The sequence below is a fragment of the Microcaecilia unicolor genome, chromosome 7 (assembly GCF_901765095.1).
Source record: "Microcaecilia unicolor chromosome 7, aMicUni1.1, whole genome shotgun sequence".
NCBI classification, from domain to species: Eukaryota; Metazoa; Chordata; class Amphibia; order Gymnophiona; family Siphonopidae; genus Microcaecilia; species Microcaecilia unicolor.
Window position 1 is genome coordinate 205,821,590 of NC_044037.1, and position 23,152 is coordinate 205,844,741.

The 23,152-nt window shown below is 41.9% G+C and overlaps 1 protein-coding gene across 2 annotated transcripts in view; it reads left to right on the plus strand.

The window, feature by feature from the left end:
• Window positions 1-23,152, plus strand: part of STAT4 (signal transducer and activator of transcription 4) — a 227,136-nt gene that overhangs the window by 199,556 nt on the left and 4,428 nt on the right. For both annotated transcript variants that reach the window (XM_030210264.1, XM_030210265.1), the window contains 5 exons: window positions 1,702-1,754; window positions 10,880-10,974; window positions 14,548-14,684; window positions 15,664-15,855; window positions 20,576-20,642. In XM_030210264.1, coding sequence (XP_030066124.1) covers window positions 1,702-1,754; window positions 10,880-10,974; window positions 14,548-14,684; window positions 15,664-15,855; window positions 20,576-20,642 — 544 coding nt within the window. The remainder of the gene's footprint in view (window positions 1-1,701; window positions 1,755-10,879; window positions 10,975-14,547; window positions 14,685-15,663; window positions 15,856-20,575; window positions 20,643-23,152) is intronic.

Genomic DNA, 23,152 nt, shown 5'->3' on the forward strand with positions numbered 1-23,152 from the left:
CACCCTAAGTTCCTGCTAAAGGTGGTGTCAGAGTTCCATCTGAACCAGTCGTCTTGCCAACATTTTTCCCCGTCCTCATACCCGCCCTGGCGAAAGCAGTTTGCATAACTTGGACTGCAAGAGAGCATTGGCCTTTTACGTGGAGCGAACAAAGCCCTTCAGACAGTCCACCTAGTTGTTTGTTTCTTTCGACCCCAACAGGAGGGGAGTCGGCATCAGAAAATGCACAATCTCCAATTGCTAACAGATTGCATTTTCTTCACTTATATTGATATAGTCATTAAAACCACTTTTTATAAATTACATGGTTTTAGAAGAATGTGCTCTGAGGAAAAGCATTTTTTAAATCTTAGTTCAGGCAGTAGTTCTTTCTAAACTAGATTACTGTAAAGGTCTATATTGTCTTCTCTCAGCTAAGCTGATTTCTAGATTGCAAGTGATACAGAACATAGCAGCTAAAATGATCTTAAGACAAAGGAGGTCAGATCATATTACACCCACTGATAAAACTTCATTGGTCGCCCATTAAGGCTCATATTATTTTTAAATTATCTTGTTGGGTTTATAAGATGTTTAAAGGCACATATCTGGGATACCTATTCTCTTTGTTTTCCATTGTCTTTTTCTTCTTCAAGAGCTAGAGAGATTCTTGTCTTATTTATTTTCTATCTTTTGCCAGAGTAAAATATAAACAAATCTTTATCAATTTTGTTTCCTTACCAAGCAATTTCAGCTTGGTGTTCTTTGCCTGCCAAATTCAGGATGATTCCTTCTTATTTGTTATTCTGTAAACAATTGAAGGCCTATTTGTTTTTGTTTTTTTAAATCCTTTACTAGGTTTGTATTTTACATAGATTTTTCCCAAATTTATGTTATCCACTTTGAACCTGTATATGTGAGTTGGCAGACTGTAAGCACCATTACCATTAAAAGAATGACTGAGAAAGGTGGCTTTCCATTTTATAGCACTTGATTATTTCTAATAGCTTTAATGATTTCACATGGGTCCCGTCCTACTAGTCTAGGCCAGGGGTTCTCATCCCAGTCCTCAGGACACACTTAGCCAGTCAGGTTTTCAGGACATCTCCTATGAAAATACATGAAACAGATTTACATATAGGGGTGAATTCTATAAATCCCACCTAAAAAATCAGTGCCAAAAAAACCGCTTAAGTGCTAGTCTATAAGCCGTGCCTAAAGTTAGGCACGGTTTATAGAATATTGCTTAAGCACAGGGGTTGCACATAAATTTAGACACATCCATTTGCACCAACATCCATTTGCACCAACAAAAAAACAGCAAATTCTATCATTGTGTACGTTACTGGAATCTACACTCATGCTCCATCCTGAAATGCCTAAGACCCTCCCATTTCCAAAAATCCTTGTCTAGGATGTGTATAAAATTTAGGCACAGATCATGTGCCTAAATTTACACACATACATGTTAATTGATTTCAATTAGTGCCAATAACTACTTGTTCAAAAGCCAGTTATTGTCACTAATTGGCTCATTCAATTAAATTGTGTGCACAAATAAGTCACGTGCCTTGCACACGCAATACTTGGTGACTTTTATAGAATTAGGGGGTTAATTCAGGCAGTTAAGCTACTCTACATTAGGGTGTGTTCCCCTTTAGAGTCAGACTCCTATACAGTTCAAACTGTCCTGACCCAAATACTTTCTTCTTTTTTTATTAGGTGTGCAAGTCAGTTACAGTGATTGCCAGGTGTCTTGGGGTCGATTCTGTAAGGTAAGCAGAAAAAATTGGCCATCGCCTGTTTCCTGATACCTCTCCATCTCTTGTCTGTATGAAAACAGTGATCCATTCTTCTGTCTTCAAAAGAAATATACAAAACATTCACTTTTCAGAGCTTCAAATTAAATTTTAAATAGATTTTTCAGTTTCCAGTATATTCAATCATTTTTAAAATTAAATATAGATATGTAAAGGACTGGGTCTAGCAGATTTCAATGTTGTGCACTGTAGGGGTGGCCTGACAGTGGTTGGGGCCCCCAAGCAGTAAGGGTCATTGGGGCCCCCGGCCACTGCCTACTGCCACACCGCTGCGCCACCGCCCCCCCCCCCCCCACTGCACTTCAACCACCCTTCCCCATACTACCTTGAAAGGCCTGGTGGTCTAGTGGCTTCTTCGGGGGCAGAAAAGAATCCCACTCTTTCCTGCCCACTGCCACTACTCTGTATGGCTGCCGAGACTTACCACAGTAGTCTTGTGGGTCTCGGCAGTGCTGGTGCCACCATGCAGAGTAGCGGGAGCGGGCATGAAAGAGTGGGATTCTTTCCTGCCCCTGAAGAAGCCACTAGACCACCAGGCCCTTCAAGGTAGGACCGTGGAGGGTGGCAATGTGCTGCAGTGGTGGCGGCCAACCGGACAGAGCATATGGGCCCCCAAGAGCCCGAATGATCCGTCCGCCCCTAGTGCTCTGCCATGTGAAGAATTTTTATCCCCAGGCCAGACTCTTGCTCCCTGGACTGGCTGGGGCTAGAGATGCTGCAAAGGGAAAATTCACAGCCCATGGGAGCGCAGAGCCATTGATTAATAGTAACACCTAGCAGTCAGACTTTAGCACCAATGCTAAATAGTTCTTGAGGAAGCTGCATTAGTGGCCCCAAACCAAGCGCAATCACTGCAGTTGGTGGACTGAGTTGGGATGGGGATTTATAAATAGGGCTTCCAAATCCTGTCCGGGTGACCCAACTGCCATTTGGTTTTTCAGGACACAATGAATGGACATGAAATAAATTTGCCTACCCTGGAGCTTCAGTATAAGCAAATATATATTCCATTTTATTCACTGTAGATAACTTGAAAACCAAACTGGCTGTCAGGTCACCAGAACAGGATTTGAAAAGTCTTGAAATAGGGGAAACAAGATTAGAAATCTGTAACTCACTGAGTACACGAATGTTTCAAAGATGCTCTTTACACTGAGATGTGATTATGTGGGGAAGTTTTGCTTCTTTATAAAGTGTTAGTGTATCCGGTAGAAATCACAGCTGGATGCAGGCACGAGAGCACATTTTATTTTACAATCAATGCACATATTTATGAACTCTGCCCCCACTCCCCCCAGACCACAACCCTGGCTATGTCTACCAGCAAAGTGCACACCGTCTTGAGAAAATGTGTACATTTAAGCCTGTTGGTATTCTGTGAAAGGCCTTTCACCAGCATATGTGCCCACATACGCGTGTAAAAACATTATGCAGTGAGCATTTTGCTGACCGCTGCTGTCATTATTCCCAGATATTCAATGCTGGGCTATGACTGGGCTTCAGCATTGAGTATCCGGTTTATATGGCACTGGCTAACACATGGCCACTTAAGTGGATAGTCAGAACTTAACCAGCCATGGGTTGCCACATAAAGATAAGACTATGTTTTTTGTTATCTCATTTATGCGGTTACCCTGGCTGGCCAAGTGCCGACTCCACCTCCAGAATGCCCCCAAAATAGCTGGCTTTCACTTAGGTTCTAATCACAAATTTTCAGTGTCAATAACCACTTAAATTATTATTTATTGCATTTGTACCCCACATTTTCCCACCTTTTTGCAGGCTCAATGTGGCTTACAGTGTTGTTATGATATAGTCGTTACATGCAGTTGAAAATGATAGTCATTACATGCAGTTGAAAATTAGAGGATAGCCCCAAACAAGCGATTTTAACTGGTCAGCAGCCGTTTCTGGCCAGTTGAATCGTTTTGAATACCGACCAGCATAAAATTACCCCCATGAAGACCAAATTGTTCCACTTTGGTTTCATTGGATCACAAAACCTTCTCCCGCATGTGTCCATGTCCCCTAAGTGTGTCCTTGCATATCATATTTATTTATTTATTAGGATTTATCTACCGCCTTTTTGAAGGAATTCACTGAAGGTGGTGTACATTAAGAATAGATCAAACACGAGTAATAGGCAAATACAGCAGTAAAAATATTCAAATAACAATACAAAGTATGGCATAGTATACTACTTAAAATGTCAACACAATATGTAATAGAACATTTTAATTGATAGTGAAGGTAAAGCAAAGATGTAACATATAGATAGGTAAGAGAGTAAGAAGAATTAGAAAGTAAGGTGACTGACTTAAAGAAAGTTACACATGAGGTCAGAGAGATGGTTAAATATTATCTCAGCTAGGGTAGGAGTGGATATGGCTTTTCTTCAGCAGTGGTTTCCTTCTTGCTGTACTCCCATATTGATCATGTTTGTGGATTAATTTTGAAAATCCTGAACAGTGGACATGTTCCCCAGTCTCAGCCAGAGCACTTTGTAGTTTTTTAAAAGTAATTTTAGGCTTCACAGAGACATTCCTCAGCAATTTCCTTAACTCATGGCTGCAGACCTTGGGGGGCACAACTTGATTTTGCCAGTATTTTGGTGATTCCAAATGTTTCCACTGTACAGTGCTGAATCTAACAGTGCTCCGAGAGATATTCAAAACACATTGGAGGGTTTTTTTTAATAGTTTCCCTCCAGTATTTACTTTTTAATAACTTTATCCCAGAGTTCTTTCAGTAGCTCTGAGTTCAGCATGTTTAGACTTTTGCTTCACATTCACTTCCTACAGCAGAAGCAGCTTTATTCTTCATCCTGGTGTATTTGAATCCGTGCAAATATTATGAATAGGCACAAATGGGCTCTATCTAGCTTATTATTTGCCTTCTTAAGGCAATTTTTGGAACCAGAACTAATTTCCTTACAGATTGCCTCTGCACTATCTGGATAGTGCCAGGGTTGTGTATATGGGTGAGGCCAATAGTTATCTGGAAAACAGTGACCACTATCCAGATAACTACTTGCATAAAGTTAGACCAGTGAAATTGCCATCCTGACTTTGCCCAATTAGCTATCCAGATATCGCTGCTATCCAGTTAACTTGTGGAATGGCTTGCTCTGCACGGATATTCAGTATCACAGTCTGGATAATGCAGCTGAATAACTGTGAATAATTTAAATGCCGTGTCTGACGTTTAAAACAAATACTGATCACGGAGTTTAAATATTCGCCCACACGGCTTTTTCATTTATGAGCACTTTACAGGTATAAGATGTGGAGGGGCATTTTGATAACATGGCTAAGTCTTGTTTTGGATGTTTTGCTAAAAACGTCCAAAACCAGGTGGCAAACATAGCTATTTTCAAACCGGAAAAATGTCTATACTTTTGGTTCAAAGATTGCCTTTTTCTAGTCGTTTTGTGCTCTGTGCATTTTACTTTTGGGATCATTTTGAAAAAAAGATTTCCAAGAGAAAAATGCCCAAAAAGCAGCCATTGTGATGTCTGGGGGCCATCATTCTTAGTAGACTTGCCACATAAACATCCCAGCAGGGCAGTAGAGCAGTCTAGGGGGCACTGCAGTGGACTTAACATAAAAGGTCCCAAGAACACATCTCACCATAACTACCTTATATTGTATGGTGAGCCCTCCAGGAACAGAGAAAACCCTACTGAACCTCACTGTACACCTCTACAATAGCCCTCAAGGTTGCAAGTGTCACCTATATGTAGGTACAGTAGGTATTTAGTGATTTTTGGAGGGCTCACACGTTCCACCACAAGTGTACCACTTAGAGTGGGATATGGGCCTGGGTCCCCTTCTCTGCAGTTCACTGCACTGACCACTAGGCTACTCCTGGGACCTGCCTGCTACTCTATCAAGAATGCCCATCCTATCTGAAGCTGTCATAAAGCCTAGTATGTACTGTGAGTGTCATATCTTATGGGATGGGAGGGGGTCTGCAACCACTGGGGGAGTAAGGGGGGGGGGTTATGCCTTAATCCTTCTATCACCCTACCAATTTCCCGTTGTCTCTTTCCTTGTCCTATTCCCTAACGACACCTCGACTTTGTCTCGCTTAACTTCTCACAATGTAATCCATAACTGATTGTAACAAATTGCATTTCCATTATTTACAATGTATTGTAAGCCACACTGAGCCCGCAAATAGGTGGGAAAATGTGGGGTACAAATGCAATAAAATAAATAAATAAATAAATAGTGGTCAATTGATCAGGGCACCTTTTGGTCACTTAGTCATGATTCAAACATGTCTAGCCAAAAAGTCTTAATTTTGGCCCTAGACATTTTTGTTTGGATTCATTATTACAGAAAAACGTTTGGTGCTACCCATGTCCCACCCAAAACACAGTCCCAACACACTCCCTTGAAATTTAGATGAACTCTGGAGATAAAAAACAACTAAAATCGGGGTGTTTAAAATTGGCATCATGGGCATTTTTGAGAGAAAACTGGCCTTCTGCCACCTTATGATGTTTTTTGGATAATTTTTGTTTGTTTATTTTGATAGATAATGAGCCCATAAACATAGTGCTGTAATGTCCTAAACGAGGTGAGGTGTTTGGACACTGCCTTCTGTATATGTACGTGTCATCCCCCTTTCCCCAATGTTTTTCATATATAATATGTTATTTTGAAGTGACTGAAAGACACATTACAAATATATCAAGTTTCAAGTTTATTTAGGTTTTGATACACCACTCGAGCAAACTATCTGAGCAGTTCACAAATATAAAATATTAGTACTGAGAATGAAAAGAAACTACATGTATTCAATAGGAAAAGGATAAGCAAGGAAAGAGTGGGAGAGGTATAATGTTAAGGTAGCAATCAGTCAATTCATCATAGTTTATGCCCAGCTTTTCAGAGGGGTGAAAGCCAGGGCGGAAATGGAGAGTCTGGAGTTGTGTTCCAGTTTCTGCTTGTTGATTCTCAGCAGGTGGTGCAAGTGGTTCAGGCAGTAGGTAGTTCTACCAGTTCTTTGAACATGTTTTCAACAGCGGTGTTAAAGGCTTTGAGGACTGAAATATCTGATTCCATGGCTTTTTTGGTTAATAGAATGTTTGAAGAAGGTGTGGTTCCTGGGTTTTTGAAGAAGGCGGTTGTCTGCCCTCTGTTAAAGAAACCTTTCTTGTGTGTTGATAAGGTTGAAAGTTTTCGTCCTATCTCTAACTTGGGGCTTTTTGCAAAAGTGATGGAGAAATTGGTGTTCTCTCAATTAACTGATTTTGTTGACCAGCGTGCCTTGTTAGATCTGTGCCAATTTGGTTTTTATTCTAAACATAATATAGAGACACCTTTTGTTAGCAATGTTACATGAGATTCATCTCAGTTTTGCACAGGGTAAAAAGTATTGTTAGTTTCATTAGACGTAGCTGCGGTGTTTAACACCGTTAGACATGGACTGCAGCTCAAGTGATTTCATTCATTTGGAATTGCTGGAAAAGTTCTTGCTTGATTTCAATCCTTTTTGGTGGATTGTACTTTCCAACAAACTTCTGTTTCTCAGTGGATGGTGATGTCCTTTGGTGTTCCGCAGGGCTTATGTTTGTCATTGTTGTATAATTTGTTTATGCTTCTGGTGTGTAAGCTGTTGGCTGATACGAGGGTCAGTTATCATCTTTATGTGGATGATTTGCAGTTTTATTTTACTGTAGCCCCTGTGGTTGAGGATGGTTTTGAGTTGGTGCAGACTTATTTCTGGTGGATACAGGATTGGATGGGTAAGAATTGGTTTGCTTTAAATTATGGCTTGCTTGGTCTGGTGAGCAGTGTCCATTTTCTGGTTTTCAGTTGGATTCTGTTTTTATTCCTGTATTGACTTTGATTCATAGTTTTGGCGTTATTTTAGATTCCACGTTGTCTTTTAAGCAGCAGGTTGCTGAGATGGCAGAGGCTTTTTTTTTAAATTATGTTTGGTATCAAGACTTCAGAAGTTTCTTTCTGTGGAGAATTTTCACTCCATGCTGCAGAGTTATGTGCTGCCCCATTTTGATTACTGCAATGCCCTTTTGTGTGGTCTTCCGCGTTCAACGTTGCAGGCCTTGCAGGTGTCACAGAACTCTGCAGCATGGTTGCTTATGGGTGTTAGTAGGGAGAAGCATATAACCCCTCAGTTGGTACAATTGCACTGTTTGCCTGTTGTGTGGCATATTGAATTTAAGATTCTGATATTGGTATTTAGGGCACCTTTTGATGATGGTACAAGGCTTGCGAGCAATGGGCATATTGTCCTCAGAGGGCTTTGAGGTCTCAGGATCAGGGATTGTTGGATGTTCCTTTGTTCTGTCAAGTTCACCTGGAAGAAGTTCAGGCTCATGCTTTTTTTGTTGTTGGCCCTCGCTTATGGAATGCCCTTCCTCCTGTAATGTGTCAAATTTCTTCCCTAGCTCTATATAAGAAGCAAATGAAAACCTTGCTGTTTTCTAAGGCCTTTGCTTGAAATAAGAGAGGGATTAGATGCTGTATTAGTTTAATGTTGTAGGTATTTGTTTTGTTAAGTCTGTTATTGTTTTTATGACTTTTTTTAACCCCCTCAGATGACTGGATGGGCTCGGGCTTACCCAAAGTTCTGGCACCTTTGTTATGGCTGGCAGGGGTCCCCAAGCCCCACTAGCTGAAAGAGAACAGGTCATTCCCCTACTTGCTGCAGCTGTTGGCACTGTCCACATGTGCCCCATGCCCCCTCCCCCCCCCCCCCCCCCCCACCGTGCATGCTCATGTCTAGGAGGGGAGAAGCTGGTGCAGCAGCAGCAGGGTGTGGACAGTTCCACCAGCTGCAGAAAGTAGGGGAATGACCTGTTCTGGCCACCGGAGGACCTATTCCAGCTGACAGGTCTTGGGGATCCCTGTCAGCTCAGGTATTTATTTGATTTGTTGGGGGTTGCTGGTGCAAGTACAGGGGCAGGAGTGGGGGCAGAAAGCATGGGGGAATGGTGTGCCCACCCAAAATACCATCTCTGACTACGCCACTAAACTGGTCTAAGTTACAGAGTGTGCAGCAAGTTAGTCCAGATCCGGAGTGAGTATATAGTCAGTCACCACATGTATTAAAGTCTTGTGAGAAAAGCCAGGTTTTCACCTGCTTCCTGAAGTAGAGGTAGTCGTGATTTAGACATAGCCCCTCTGGGAGTAAGTGCCAAAGTGTGGGGGCTACTCAGGAGAAGGCTCGCTGGCGGGTATCACATTGTACAATTTCTTTTCATGAGGGTACAGATAATGATGCTCCTTCAAAGGAACTCAAAGGTATGTAGAGATCTAACTTATTCTTTAAGAACTCTGGCCCATTTTGTCTGAGAACCTTGAAAATCAAACACAGTTTTTTAAATTTAGTCCTGTAAGGTACTGGTAGCCAGTGTAGATTTTGCAGGACGGGTATGATGTGGTCATGCTGCTTACAGCCTTCTTTCAGTTGGGCTGCAGCATTCTGAATTAGTTGGAGCTGATGTTTGACCAGTGTACAGGGCATTACAGTTGTCTTGTCTTGATGTTATCATGGCATGGACCGCTGTGATCAGACTCTGTTTTTCAATATACGGAGAGAGATTTCATAGTTTTCGCAGGTGATAGAGACAATTTTTAAAGGTTGTTTGAATTTGTGGGATCAAAGTGAGTGAGAAGGCCAACAATATCCCAAGATTCCTGACCTGTGATTTTAAGGGGAGTTCATACTTCCCAAAAGGTATTTTGAAGTCAGGTATTTGTCCACTTGTGTTAGGTACCCAAAGAATCTCTGTTTTGCTTGGGTTCAGGCAGAGTTTGTTATTCTTTGCCCATTCCTGTGTTGCAGTTAGACAAGTAGTCAGTTTATTCAAAGCTGTGGGTAGATTTGGTTCAATGGGCATGAGTAGTTGCACATCATCAGCATAGATATAGAATTTTGTGCCAGTTGACCGAAGCAGCTCAGGCAGAGGCTTGAGGAAGATATTAAAATGAGAGACAGCATGGATCCCTGTGGCACCCCAAAGTTCAGTTCCCAATGTAATGATGTGCTGTTGTTGAACAGAACTGATTGTTGTCTGTCTGATAAATAGGATTTGAACCATGTAAATACCGTGCCACTGATACCTGTTTCTGCCAGCCTCGTAAGCATGATATTATGAGCCACAGTGTTGAAGGCTGCTGAAAAATCCAGCAACACTAGTATTGAGGCAGATCCCCATCACGATTTCTGTGCAGATCATCGAGAAGGAATAGAAGAACTGTCTCTCTTCTGTACCCAGGTCTGAAGCCAGACTGACTTGGGTCTAGCCAATTACTTTCATTTAGCCAATCGTTAAATTGAATTCAGGCTGTCTGTTCTATAAATTTTGCCACAAAAGGAATGTTAGAGACTGGTTGGTAATTTTCAAGCTTGTCCTGGTCGAGGGAACTCTTTTTCAGTAGCTGGTGCACCATAATTCTTTTTAGTGTTGTTGGCAACTGCCCTTCCACAAGAGAGGAGTTAACAGTTTTTGTGGCCCCTTCAATGAGGCCTGTGCTTGTTCGCTGTAGTATCTTTGCTTGGCAGGGGTCAAGAGGGCAGGTTTTGGCCATAGACCTTTCAGAAAATTTTCAAGAGCTTCCACTGTGACCTGGTTGAATGAGTCCCAGATGGCTGTGAATGGTGGGAGACAGAGAGTGTTCTCCTCATATCCTACCAAGGATATCAGTCACTGGGGTGAGGCTGTTATATCCTAAATCTGAAACACAGGAAGCACATATCAGACCTCCAAAAAAAGTAATTTGCTAAGAGAGCAGAAATAGTGAAGTAAGCCAAAAAGAAAAAACGTTCAGACAAAGCTTATCCAATCCCATCACATATATTTTCCCAAGAATTAAAATATTCTGATTTAAAGAAATCATATAAGCATAAACACCCAAAACTTAGTGTTATCATTTGAAGAAGTGATTCCTCCAGACCACAAACATCTGGATTGAATAAATGGGGGATTTTTTCCCCCCGTTTCCTAATGCAGAGGATGTCTTTCCTTTTTTTGGAATTGAAAGTATACTGTAGCGTGACTTCTCTATTAAATTGCACCTATTCTTCTTTGTGGGTAAACACAGGAACATGTACCAGGAAAGTCTTTTCCCTTCTGGGCATGGCTTGAAGCAATACTTGATCTAATTAAGAAACACCTCCTGCCTCTCTGGATTGAAGGGTAAGTCAATTTAAATAGTATCCAATTGCCTGTAACTGAATATTGACCCCGTTGAGTGTTAATATAGGCACTCAGCTTAGTAAAATTTCAGAGAGGCCAATTTAGGAGCATAACCCTCAAAGTTAGGGACATAAATGTTTTGAATATCAGGTTTTAAGGGCCTTATTCTGGAAAAGTTATGTGCCTAATTTTACGCTCCTAAAATTTATGTTCCTAAATTACGAGCAGAATCTATTTTGGAGCATAGAGTATACTTGTAATTTAGGAGCATAAATTTTAGGAGCTTAAAATTAGGAGCATAACCTTTATAGAATAAGGCCCTAATTGTTCATCTGAAAATTCATCGTAATTTAAAGGTAATCAATAGAAATAAAACAAAATAAAACATGGAAAAGAAAATAAGATTATACCTCTTTTTTATTGGACATAATACATTTCTTGATTAGCTTTTGAAGGTTGCCCTTCTTCGTCAGATCGGAAATAAGCAAATGTTGGTAGGTGACAGTATATATAAGTGAAACATCAAAGCATTTCAGTGACAGTCTAACAGGGTGAGGGTGGATAGGTGAGAGACAGGAAGAGTCGGGTGGATGAGGGACAGGGAGATATGCATGGAGATAGGAGGGAAAGGGATATGGTACTTGATATACTGCCTTTCTGAGGTTTTTGCAACTACATTCAAAGTGGTCTACATATATTCAGGTACTTATTTTGTACCAGGGGCAATGGAGGGTTAAGTGATTTGCCCAGAGTCACAAGGAGCTGCAGTGGGAATCGAACTCAGTTCCCCAGGATCAAAGTCCACTGCACTAACCACTAGGCTACTCCTCAGAGGGGCATAATTGAACAGGGTGCCCAAGTTTTCCTGAGGACATCCTCGCAGGTCGTCCCGGCGAAGGGGCGGGGAAACCCATATTATCGAAACAAGATGGGCAGCCATCTTTCATTTCGATAATATGGTCGGGGACGCCCAAATCTCAGCATTTAGGTCGACCTTAGAGATGGTCGTCCCCGGTTTTCGGCGATAATGGAAACCGAGGATGCCCATCTCAGAAACGACCAAATCCAAGCCATTTGGTCACGGGAGGAGCCAGCATTCATAGTGCACTGGTCCCCCTGACATGCCAGGACACCAACCTGGCACCCTAGGGGGCACTGCAGTGGACTTCATAAATTGCTCCCAGGTGCATAGCTCCCTTACCTTGGGTGCTGAGCTCCCCAAAACCCATTCCCCACAACTGTACAGCACTACCATAGCCCTAAGGGGTGAAGGGGAGCACCTACATGTGGGTACAGTGGGTTTGTAGTGTGTTTTGAAGGGCTCAAATTTACCACCACAAGTGTAACAGGTAGGGGGGGGTGGGCCTGGGTCCGCCTGCCTGAAGTGCACTGCACCCACTAAAACTGCCTCCACAACTCCAGCTTCCACCCTTCACATACAAAAAGATCCATTATTTACAGCCAAGCCACAAGGTACCGCCGTATCTGCTCTGACCCAGGAGACAGAGACAGACACCTTGAAATCTTGACTGCATCCTTCGAACAGAAAGGCTACAACCCCAAAGTAATCTCCAAGAATATTGCCTCCTCCCTCAAAACACCCAGGGAAAATCTGCTATAGTACAAAGAAAAAAAGCCACAGACAGAATCTCCCTTATAGTGACACACAACCCAGAGCTGGAAAAATGTACAGCTGTCCCATCCTTTCAGTGTCAGGCCCTTTATTGTTAGTTGAGTGAAACAGTACAGAACAGTGCATACACATAGGACAGGTATATATTAGTATAAGAGACTCAGAAAATTGTGCGGTCTTGCCAGGTTTTTTGTTTGCTTTGTTGTTGTTGTTGTTAGTTTCCATAGCCAGTGCTAAATGCATTGAGGGTCAAGAAAGCATTTTAACTCACAGCATGGGGTTGTAGGAGTTGAATTTGTCATTTAATCCAGGACACCTGGTTTTAGACTCAAGGCTTCCACTGATGACATCTCTCGAAACATAGATACACACTTGGCCAGGAAGTTTCACTTAAGATCATAAGAATTTCCATGCTGGGTCAGGCCAAAGTTCCTTCAAGCCCAGTATTCTGTTTCCAAATAACCAACCCAGAACAAAAGTACCTATCTAGATCCCAAAAAGTAGATCCCTGGGATACTCCATTGATCACCTTTCTCCATCGAGAAATTGACCATTCACTCTCGCTTTTCTATCTTTTAACTCATTTCCAACCCACAGTAGGACATTTCATTTCTTTAATTTATTCACATTACCTGCCCATCTTTAGTCAACATACTAAAGATGGGCAGGCAATGTGAGTAAATAAAAGAAATGAAATGGGCGTTGTCGACTTTGCCATGTGGGAACTGCTAGCGCAGCTTGATAAAAGGAGACCTGAGTGAGGTACAATCAAAACAGACACATCTCATAAATAAACTGATATCCAAATGGCAAGCATACATAATAATAACAATACATAAAACATAGTGCATATCTTCAAAACAATATTGGACCCAAACCTAATATACTAAAAATGTCTTGAGCTTCCCATAAAAGCTAACTGAAATGAGTTTTCAGAGTTGTACACAAATCCATCAGATCAATCACACTACGAACATTTGAAGAGATAGTTCCAGGTCACTAAGCTGGCATGGAAAAATCCCTAGCCAGGGTGGAAGTTCACCAGGGCATTTTAACAGAGGGTATTCTAAAACACCTTACTGGGTTAGAGTGAACCAACTGAGAAGGAAAATAAAATGAGCTAAAACTGATAACTTAGAAGGATTATTAATTTGTAATGTACAAAAAAAAAACTCTATAGATTTCAAGTGTAGATGATAAATCACCAGGAGCCAAAGCTTGTTGTGATTTCATCAAATCTGGGGCAGTCAGTTATAACGAAACAACCACAAAGGAGGAACAATCCTCACAAAACCGTGAGCAGTAGAAAGAAAACAGTGAGGTGGATCCAAGGAGGATAACAAAGAAGTCTTTATTGGGAATGTCTAAAATACGACCCGACACGGCCGTGTTTTGGCCCGAAGGCCTGCCTCAGGGGTCTTGATGAATCTCTGATGTTATAGCGTAGTACTTAACAATAGGAAAGTCTAAAGCAAGGACCTGGCTGTAAAATCCTTTGGTTATCCTCAGTCTTGCGAGTACGCTGAAAAACAATAGCTGTGTTGCCGGCTAATGTAAGTGATGCAAGCCTTGCAATATTTAGCACTTGGCTTGAAAGAAATATGTAGTTTGTTTGTTTTTTGGGTTTTTTTTTAATTCAGAAAGGCTGTGCTAGAAGTGTAAGTCTTCTCTGACCAGCCAAACTTACATTAATCAAATCCAAATCAGTGCTTCTAGCTTGTACAATTCAAACAATCTAGTTTCCAGAGGCTGGAGAAATGGGAAGTGAAAATGTTCTGATCTAACAAGATCAAAATGCTTTCATTTCCTTTATCTAGAAGGCAAGATGAGGATATAGGGATTCCCATAATGGCTGTGACTATCCTTGCACTCAGTTCCTTCAGACTTACTCACTGCCAGCAATCAACATAGAAAGTGAACCTGTAACCTGCTTTTTGTAGGTATATCATGGGATTTGTGAGCAAGGACAAGGAGCGAGTCTTGCTGAAAGACAAGATGCCTGGAACATTTTTGCTAAGGTTTAGTGAAAGCAACCTAGGAGGCATTACCTTTACTTGGGTGGACCACTCAGAAAATGGCAAGTCCAATTTTTATTGCTACCAAAGGAATGTGTTTCACTCGTCAAAAATTGCAAATAAAAATACAGTAATCTGAATTACTATATTAGAGGCCTGTATATTGTGTGTTAGTCACTCTTTAGTTAACAAAGTGTTAAAATAGCAATGTGGCACTCATAAAGCATTAATCTGTAGAAGATAAGTGAAAAAATTAGAGACAAACCATATCACGTGTCCAATGTTTTAGGCACAATGGATCCTGCTTAGAGGCAGGAGACAGACTAGATGATGTCTGAAAGTCCCTTTCTGGAATTCTAATCTGGCAGGAAATAGTTTCATGGGAATGTAGAATGTCATATCAGAAAATAACCATGAGACCTGCCTAGTCTGCCAATCTCCCTACAAGGATGGCAGGAAAAGAATTGTTCTCATTGTGAGTAGTTGAGACAAGATTTTAACTAGTTCTTGTATAATAATTGGCACCTAAACACTGAGGGGCACATTTTGAGTAACCCACCCAGCTGCCAGATCCATGGAAACTTTAATACCTGCATACATTCTGGATCTGTGTATACATTAGCTTCAGTGTTTGTGAGTTACATGAGTGCTTATGTTCCTATTTCTGCAGGTCACCTATAGGCTTGAAAATCTACATATGTATTTTCCTTCCCCTGACCTCTCTGTCCTCAGGATGGCCCATTTGCCATGGCTAATTCTAGCCACCTACTCAAACTTGGAAGTTATATTCAGCCATTCTGAAGAGTACAGTTTTCCTCCTCATATAACCATCATGAGACCAACCTTGTAGCTGTTCAATCTTCCTGTACTGCAAATTTTTCCTAAGAACTTAAGTTCTAAATACATTCCATTTCTAAACAGTGTCTTTACATACTCCCAGTATTCTCTACCTTCATATGATGTCTACATTTTGTCATACTTAGCAGAACTGTGACTTGAGTTAACTGAATATTAATCACCATTTTTTTTATATAACTGCAGGAGAAGTCAGGTTTCATTCGGTGGAGCCATATAATAAAGGTCGTTTAAATGCATTGCCATTTCCTGATATCCTGAGGGATTACAAAGTTATCGAGGCAGAGAGTGTTCCGGAAAACCCACTGAAGTATCTGTACCCAGACATCCCCAAGGATAAAGCCTTTGGGAAACATTACAATAGTCAGCCTAATGAAGGTTGGACCACATTTCTCTCTCTCTCTCTCTCTCTCTCTCTCTCTCTCTCTCTCTCTCTCTCTCTCTTTCTCTCATTTTTTTCACAATGTGTTTTCAAAATTAGGTATGGCTCAGATTCAAATATGAAATGCAGATCTTTCATGTTATATGTTTCTAGTAGGTCTACAGCTTTTCATAATGACAAATCAATTTTTGTTACATCTGCCCGTAATGTGGACTGGCCTACATGATTATATACTTGTTTATTTATTTTACACGTTTATAGACCACTTAAATCATCTTCCTAATTAAAAACCACCTTTGCAGAAATCACCCCCTTATTGTAGTATCACTGGTGAAAGAGCCGAACTGAGGACTGAAATACTGGATCACCAATGGTATATGTAAAAGTACTGACATTTTTGAGTGCCTGGCTTTTCTCACTTTTGCAATTTTTATACTGCTTTAGAATCTCAGAATTCTTTGGCCAGTGTAACCAAGAAAGACAAAGGTTTGCAACATAGCAGATACCACTTATTTATTTATTTCAAAAAATATCTATATCGCCTATTACCTAGGTGATTTACAAAACAAGCATACATAATAAAAACAAACAAAATATAACAGTTAACATGGCTCCTGCACCCATTTTGAATGGCACATATATTTTAATTCCAATGTCTATTAGATAGATTGAGGGATCTGTTCAATTGACCTTTTGGCCTGTTTACTGGATCAAATCAGCTGTCATAAAACCTCTCTGTACCGTATATATTTATGCAAGAAGAGATTTGATTCATCTCACAGAACTTGTAGCAATCTACAAGGTATTTAAGCCCCCAAAAATTTCTGGGTGAAAATAAATAAAATTGCAAAATGGACATGAATGGTCATACCAGGGGAATTGTATAATAGGGTGTCACGACAGGGTCAGTGAGCCTTTAGGCCGCAGCGGGAGAGGCAAACTGCCCAACCCTGAGGCAAGGCAGGGCCCCTACCAGCGGTAGGCAAGTCACAACCCCAGTGCAGGTTGGATTACGATAGCTCTGAAAAGAGCTCTTGGGGGCAGGCCTAAAAGGACCAGGAGCTAGGAGCAGCGGAAAACAAGGCTTGGAAGGCTGGACGTGAGACAAGGCTGGATGGCGGAACAGGAGACAAGGTTGGAAGGCTGGACAAGAGACAAGGCTGGAAGGCTGGATGGGTTACAAGGCTGGATAGGCAACAAAGCTAAAAGGCTAGATGGGCAACAAGGCTGAAAGGCTGGACAGGAGACTAGGCTGGAAGGCCGGACAGGAGGCCAGGCTGGAAGGTTCCCTGTTGTGAAGGCAGTGAGAAAGAGAGCATGGCCTCCTAGAAGGAGCCTAGTTAGCCCTCCTGCTGCAGCTCTTTAAATAAGTGCTTCCAGCACACATGTGCGCCTGGGAGTCAGATGAGCATGACTCGCACTACCATTGAAGCTCCCTAGAGCATCACAGGCTGCAGCATGGTCTGCCCGACGTGCAGTGAAGGACACCCGAAGGCTTGAGGGACACTGCAGAGCCCTCCTCAGATGGTCCCCAAGGTTAGTTCACAAGCTGGTGCATGGCCATGTGGGTCCATTGCAATAGTCCAGTCTGCTAGTGATTAAAGAATGAACAATCTTCAGTAAGTTGCATTTAGTCAAAACAGGTTTTTAGTTGATGTATCATCCAAAGATGAAACATCAAGATTTCACATTTCCCATATGTAGATTAAATTTTAATGCACTATCACAATGAAAACCTAGAGTTACTAAATCCTGTGACAACGATAAAGATTTTCCATAGATCTCAGGAAGTACACATAAAACATGATGATTGGAGAAATCTACATTGCAGATGATTTAGCAACATTTAAGAACAGGCCATGCTCACACATCCAGTCTGTTATGATCTGAAGTTTGTTGTTAAGATTGGAAATGACATGTTCTTGGTCATCTTTCAAAAAATGACAAGCTGGATGTCATCTGCAAAGAAAAGAAAAGAAAATCGATGTTCCAGCTGTCTAATAATTTTCCTAGAGAGGCCAAATACAAAATTAAGGGCCCTGTTTACTAAGCTTCGCTAGCGTTTTTAGCGCGTGCTAAATGTTAAACGCTAGTGCGCCTCTAGCGCAGCTTAGTAAACAGGGCCCAAAGAGTGTTGGTGAGAGGAGCGATCCTTCTGGAACCCTTCTCAAAAATTCCCTTTTTGACCACATTTTTTGGTTCCAACAGACTAAATGTAAATGGTTAGAACAGAGATTTTCAACCTTTTTTGTCTCGCAGCACACTTATAATGCACTGAAATTGTCAAGACACCTCCCCCCACCCCCACACACACATATGGTCCAGCATTCTACCTTCTTCTCCCCGCCCACACCCGCCCATCTTCCAACATTTTACCTTCTTCCCCTCCCACCCCATCCACACCCCCACACATAGTCCAGCATTTATCTTCTCTTCCTACCCACCCTCTCCCGCACCCTCACAAAGAGTCCAACATTTTACCTTCTCTTCCCCACCCCACAAATAGCCCAACATGTACCTTCTCTTACCCCCACCTCCACAAAAATAGTCCAGCATCTGTCCCTCCTGTTCCCTCTCCAGCCAACAAACAGGCCTCTCCCCTTGTCTCTTCCCCCCCCCCCCCCCCCCCACACACACCCTTTTAAAAGTTTTCTTGCCTCTAGTGGTCAGTGGCAGGGAGCAGCGATTCATATAGCCTGCTCGCCCCAACCCTGGAGCCTTCTATCCGACACTTTTTGCCTATGTGGAAGCAGGAGGTTACATCAGAGCAAAGACTCCAGGGTTGGTGTAAGCAGGCTTTATGAATCACTGCTCCCTGCCACCTACCGCTAGAGAAAAGAAAACTAACTCCATTCTGGCACAAATTAAGCTGGCCCAACTTCCGTGGCATACCTGTGGATCAGCCACAGCACGCCAATGTGTCACAGCACACTGGTTGAAAACCGCTGGGTTAGAACAATAATTTATTTACTTATTTTATTTATTTATTCATTCTTATATCTCACAATTATCCAAAAACAAGTTTTAGTTCAATATGGTTTACAACTAACAGTTAGGAGAAATTACAATGTTAGTATTCGATTACAAGCAGTATAGAACATCAGTAACACGTATAATTAACCATAATATTTCTTGAAAAGGTAGGTTTTTAAATTCTTTTCTGAACTGAAGATAGTTTGTAATACTTCTTGTGTCCTTGGAAATTGAATTCCACCGTTTAGAACCCAGATAACTAAATCCAGCCGTATAGATGGATTTGTAAATTATGTTTCTGCAGTTGGGTAAGTGAGTAATAAGTAACCTCTGGTTCCTGGACTTCCATTTCTTGGTGATAGTTCAGTCAAGTTCAATAAGAATCAAACCATTGCAAAACCCCAGAATCAATTCTGATACTTTCAAGATGTTGCAATAATTTCTGATGGAATACTGGCAGGGGCGTAGCCAGACCTTATGGAGGGAGGGGGCCAGAGCTCGAGGTGAGGGGGGGCAATTTTGGTCTGCCATCCCCCCACCACCTCGCCGCCCGCCCTGCCGCTCACCCCCCACCCCGCCCTGCCACTCTCCACCCACTGCTGCATGCTCAGTTTCACTAAAAGGAGCGTGCAGGACATGAGGGGAAAGTAAGAGCAGGGCAGGCAACGCGGTGGCACCAGAGACCAGCGCTGGACAAGGCTTCAGCTGGCGGGGGTTGGGGACCCCCACCAACAAAACCAGGGGCCCAGAGGAAATTTGAGGGGGCCCAGGCCCCCATGGCCCCACATAGCTACGCCACTGAAAAGCCAGCAGTTTGATCATAGTGCATCAAATCCTTGATCCGCCTTTACCAGGATCTCATCCATGATTTCAAGTAGCAGTGCTTCAGCGCTGTGATGACAGCGGTACCCCCATTGGAGACTGTATGAAAGACCACTGCTGTCTATACAGCTGTTTCTGGCCGCACAATTTTATAAAAAGTTTTATGCTCAGAAAACCCTTTCTAAAATGACCCCCACCATATGCATCCTCACACTTTCAGCACACAGAACAAAACTTTTGGATGTGATGTAATGAGTAGAGCAACATACTCTGCCACAAGAAAGCTGTAGAGCATATGACTGAAATGAACCAGGCCAATTTTCATTTTATTTGACTTATTAATTTATCACCTGCTTATCCTTTAGAAGCACAAAATGGGGTATAATAATGTATTGTTCTTATAAACATACCATCAAGAATCAAATTAAAAACTATACTCCAAAACAAAACTAGCATTAAAAAAGGGTAAATCAAACTCAAATAACAATTACAGAATTAAATCTCACTTCCTTCACCTTAGGCAAGTCTGTTTTAACTTATAACACAACCAAAGCCACCTACTGTACTCACAGGGCCAGAATTGTTAGCCACAAGTTTTAGAAAATACCTGAGACATTCTCCACACATTTCCATGACAAATTCATAGCTCTAATTCCCAGTGAATGCAGGGAAGCTGTCTTTTATTGTTCATTAACTGCACTTTAAAACTTCAGAATCTTTATATTTGGGTAATGCATTGAAGTGACAGACAATTAGGAAATTGGTTAAGTTTTCAATGAAGATTTTTATAAATGATTTATCATGACAGTTTGTTAAAAGCAGACTTCATAAACCATAAAATGTTTTGATCTGAATAAGGAAACTGCCAATCTTCATTTTATACTTTTTTGGTTAAAATGTATTTATTTTCTTTTTATTTAGTTTCAAGACCAACAGAAAAAGGAGGAAAAGGTTATGTCCCAGCAGTGTTTATCCCCATATCTACCATGTATGTAATCTGATCTACAGAGTGAACATTCTTCAGTGATTTTGGTATCTTCTCAGTGCATATTTGTAGGTTTAATAGTGTTGGCAGTGTTTACAAAATTAGGATATTCCGAATCTTAGCAAGGATGTTAACCCATGTTTAGTGAACCCCTATATCAAGTGGAAACTGGAAGGACAGGATATGGGATCAGCTTCTCTTCAATGTCCTGTTTTTAGAAACTTGAGTGACAATCTGCCTGAATATTTCTGCTCTCTCCTTTCTATAATGAAAAGGCAATACATCTATTCTATTTCTTTGACAAGGTGTATTTTTTATTTTAATTAAACAAAAGATACACCCAGTCTTCGAGAAGAAGGACAGCGTGTATTATATTGTGAAGTATTCTCTTGAGAGAATACAAAAGATCAAAGAAAGAGACCCTTTTCATACACCATTGTTCAACTTGACCTTGCTGGCCATGTCTGTTTTGAGCTCCCCAGTGGTTACAACACAATGGAAAGACCCAATGCTTTTTATGAAACAACTTTCCACATCTTGTTATGCCTCTGTCTGCAGCCTCATTTTGCAAGACAGATAAGTCATATCCTGTTATATCTGCAGAACCATTGGATATGCAACTAAAACTAAACCTGTATAAGGGTGCCACTTTACAATGAAGCCACATGTGCTAATAGATCTAAGGCATAAACTAAAATCACCTTGGCATTTGGATTGTAGAAGTTTTAGAAATAACCCTGTCTTCAGGGAATGTTCTGGCAGTGAATACCCCATCTAGAGAAGTTCAGAAAAATAAAGGATTCCCATGGGGAATTATTACTGTTATTGTTGGAGACAGGAAGAGCAGGGCCGTGCCTAGGGTCTCTGGTGCCCCCCTGCAGACTATCAGTTGGCGCCTCCCCCCCCCCCCCCCGGCCTTTGTGTGGCACAAGATGCAAAGGAAATAGGAGCTGAAAGATGGAGTGCCATCTTTGTGGGATTGCTCAACAAATAGAGGGTTTAAAACCACTTAGCTTTTTGTGCTTTCATGTTCACGAAATTAGTAATTAAATCTTTGATATCTAACTGGGCACATATATCATTCTCAATAGCAAACATGGTAAGGCTTACAAGCCTTTCTTGCGAAATACTTGATCGCAAATAATTTTTTATGATTTTTAACCATGAAAATGATCGCTCACCACTTGCCACACTGACAGGAATTGTCAGCAATATTCTTAGAAACAAATTGCTATACATTGCAAAATAAGATAGCAGATGTAAATTCTCAAAGTGGACATATTCCAAACACTAAAATGAAAATAAAATGATTTTTTTTCTACCTTTGTTGTCTGGTGACTTCTTTTTCTGATCATGCTGGCCCAGTATCTAATTCTGCTGCTATTTGTCCTCTTAACTCCGTTTCCAGGGCTTCCTTTCCATTCCTCCTTTCTTCTTAATTTCTTGCTCTATATCCATAAGTAAAAGCTGGGTCCTCCACAGACTTGACTTTCCAGTGGATCCAGCTTCTGCCTATTTTCTCCATCCATGTGCAGATTTTCTCCTCTCTTCCTTTTTCCTCATCTCATCTCCTTCCTCTCTCTCTCTTCCCTCCCTTCCATCCATGCCCAGCATTTCTTCTCTCTCCCTTCCCCTCCATCCATGTACATCTCCTTCCTCTGTCTTCCCTTCCCTCCCCTCCATCCATGTCCAACAATTCTCCTCTCTCCCCTCCATATCCAGCAATTTCTCCTCTCTCCCTGGGCCCTGCCCTCCCATCCATGTCCATCCTTGTCCTTCTCTGCCCTTCCCTCCTCCATCCATATCCAGCAATTCTCCTCTCTCCCATCCCCTCCATTTCCAGCAATTTCTCCTCTCCCTGGGCCCTGCCCTCCCATCCATGTCCATCCATGTCCCTCTCTGCCCTTCCCTTACCTCAGCTCCGCGCCGCCCTGGGGGCTTTAAATCTTTTACCTCCGACGGACGCAGCAGCTGAGCAGCGTCAGTGAAAGCACTGCCGACGTCTCCAGCCTTCCCTTCGCGCTCGTTCGTTCCCTCAGTGTCCCGCCTTCTTCTGACGTCATTTCCTTGCGAGGGCGGGACACTGAGGGAACGAACGAGCGAAAGGGAAGGCTGGAGACGTCGGCAGTGCTTTCACTGACGCTGCTCAGCTGCTGCGACCGTCAGAGGTAAAAGATTTAAAGCCCCCAGGGCGGCGCGGAGCTGAGGTAAGCGACGAGGGTAAGCACCGCGGCGGCGCCCTCCAGAGGTCGGCGTCCCCCTGTGGTGCTTACCCCGCTTACTGTGTGGGCACGGCCCTGAGGAAGAGGAGTCGGGGCATCATTGGGTTTGTTTGTTTTTTTGCTGTTCTGTTTATTTTTCTGGCTAAAAGTCAGAACTGAGACTGCAATCCAACACTATGGGGTTTATTTATTGGGATTTATTAATTGCCTTTATGAAGAGATTCACCCAAGGTGATGTACAAGAGGTACAGTTTAACATAAAACTTAGGACCCTGTGTACTAAGCCATGCT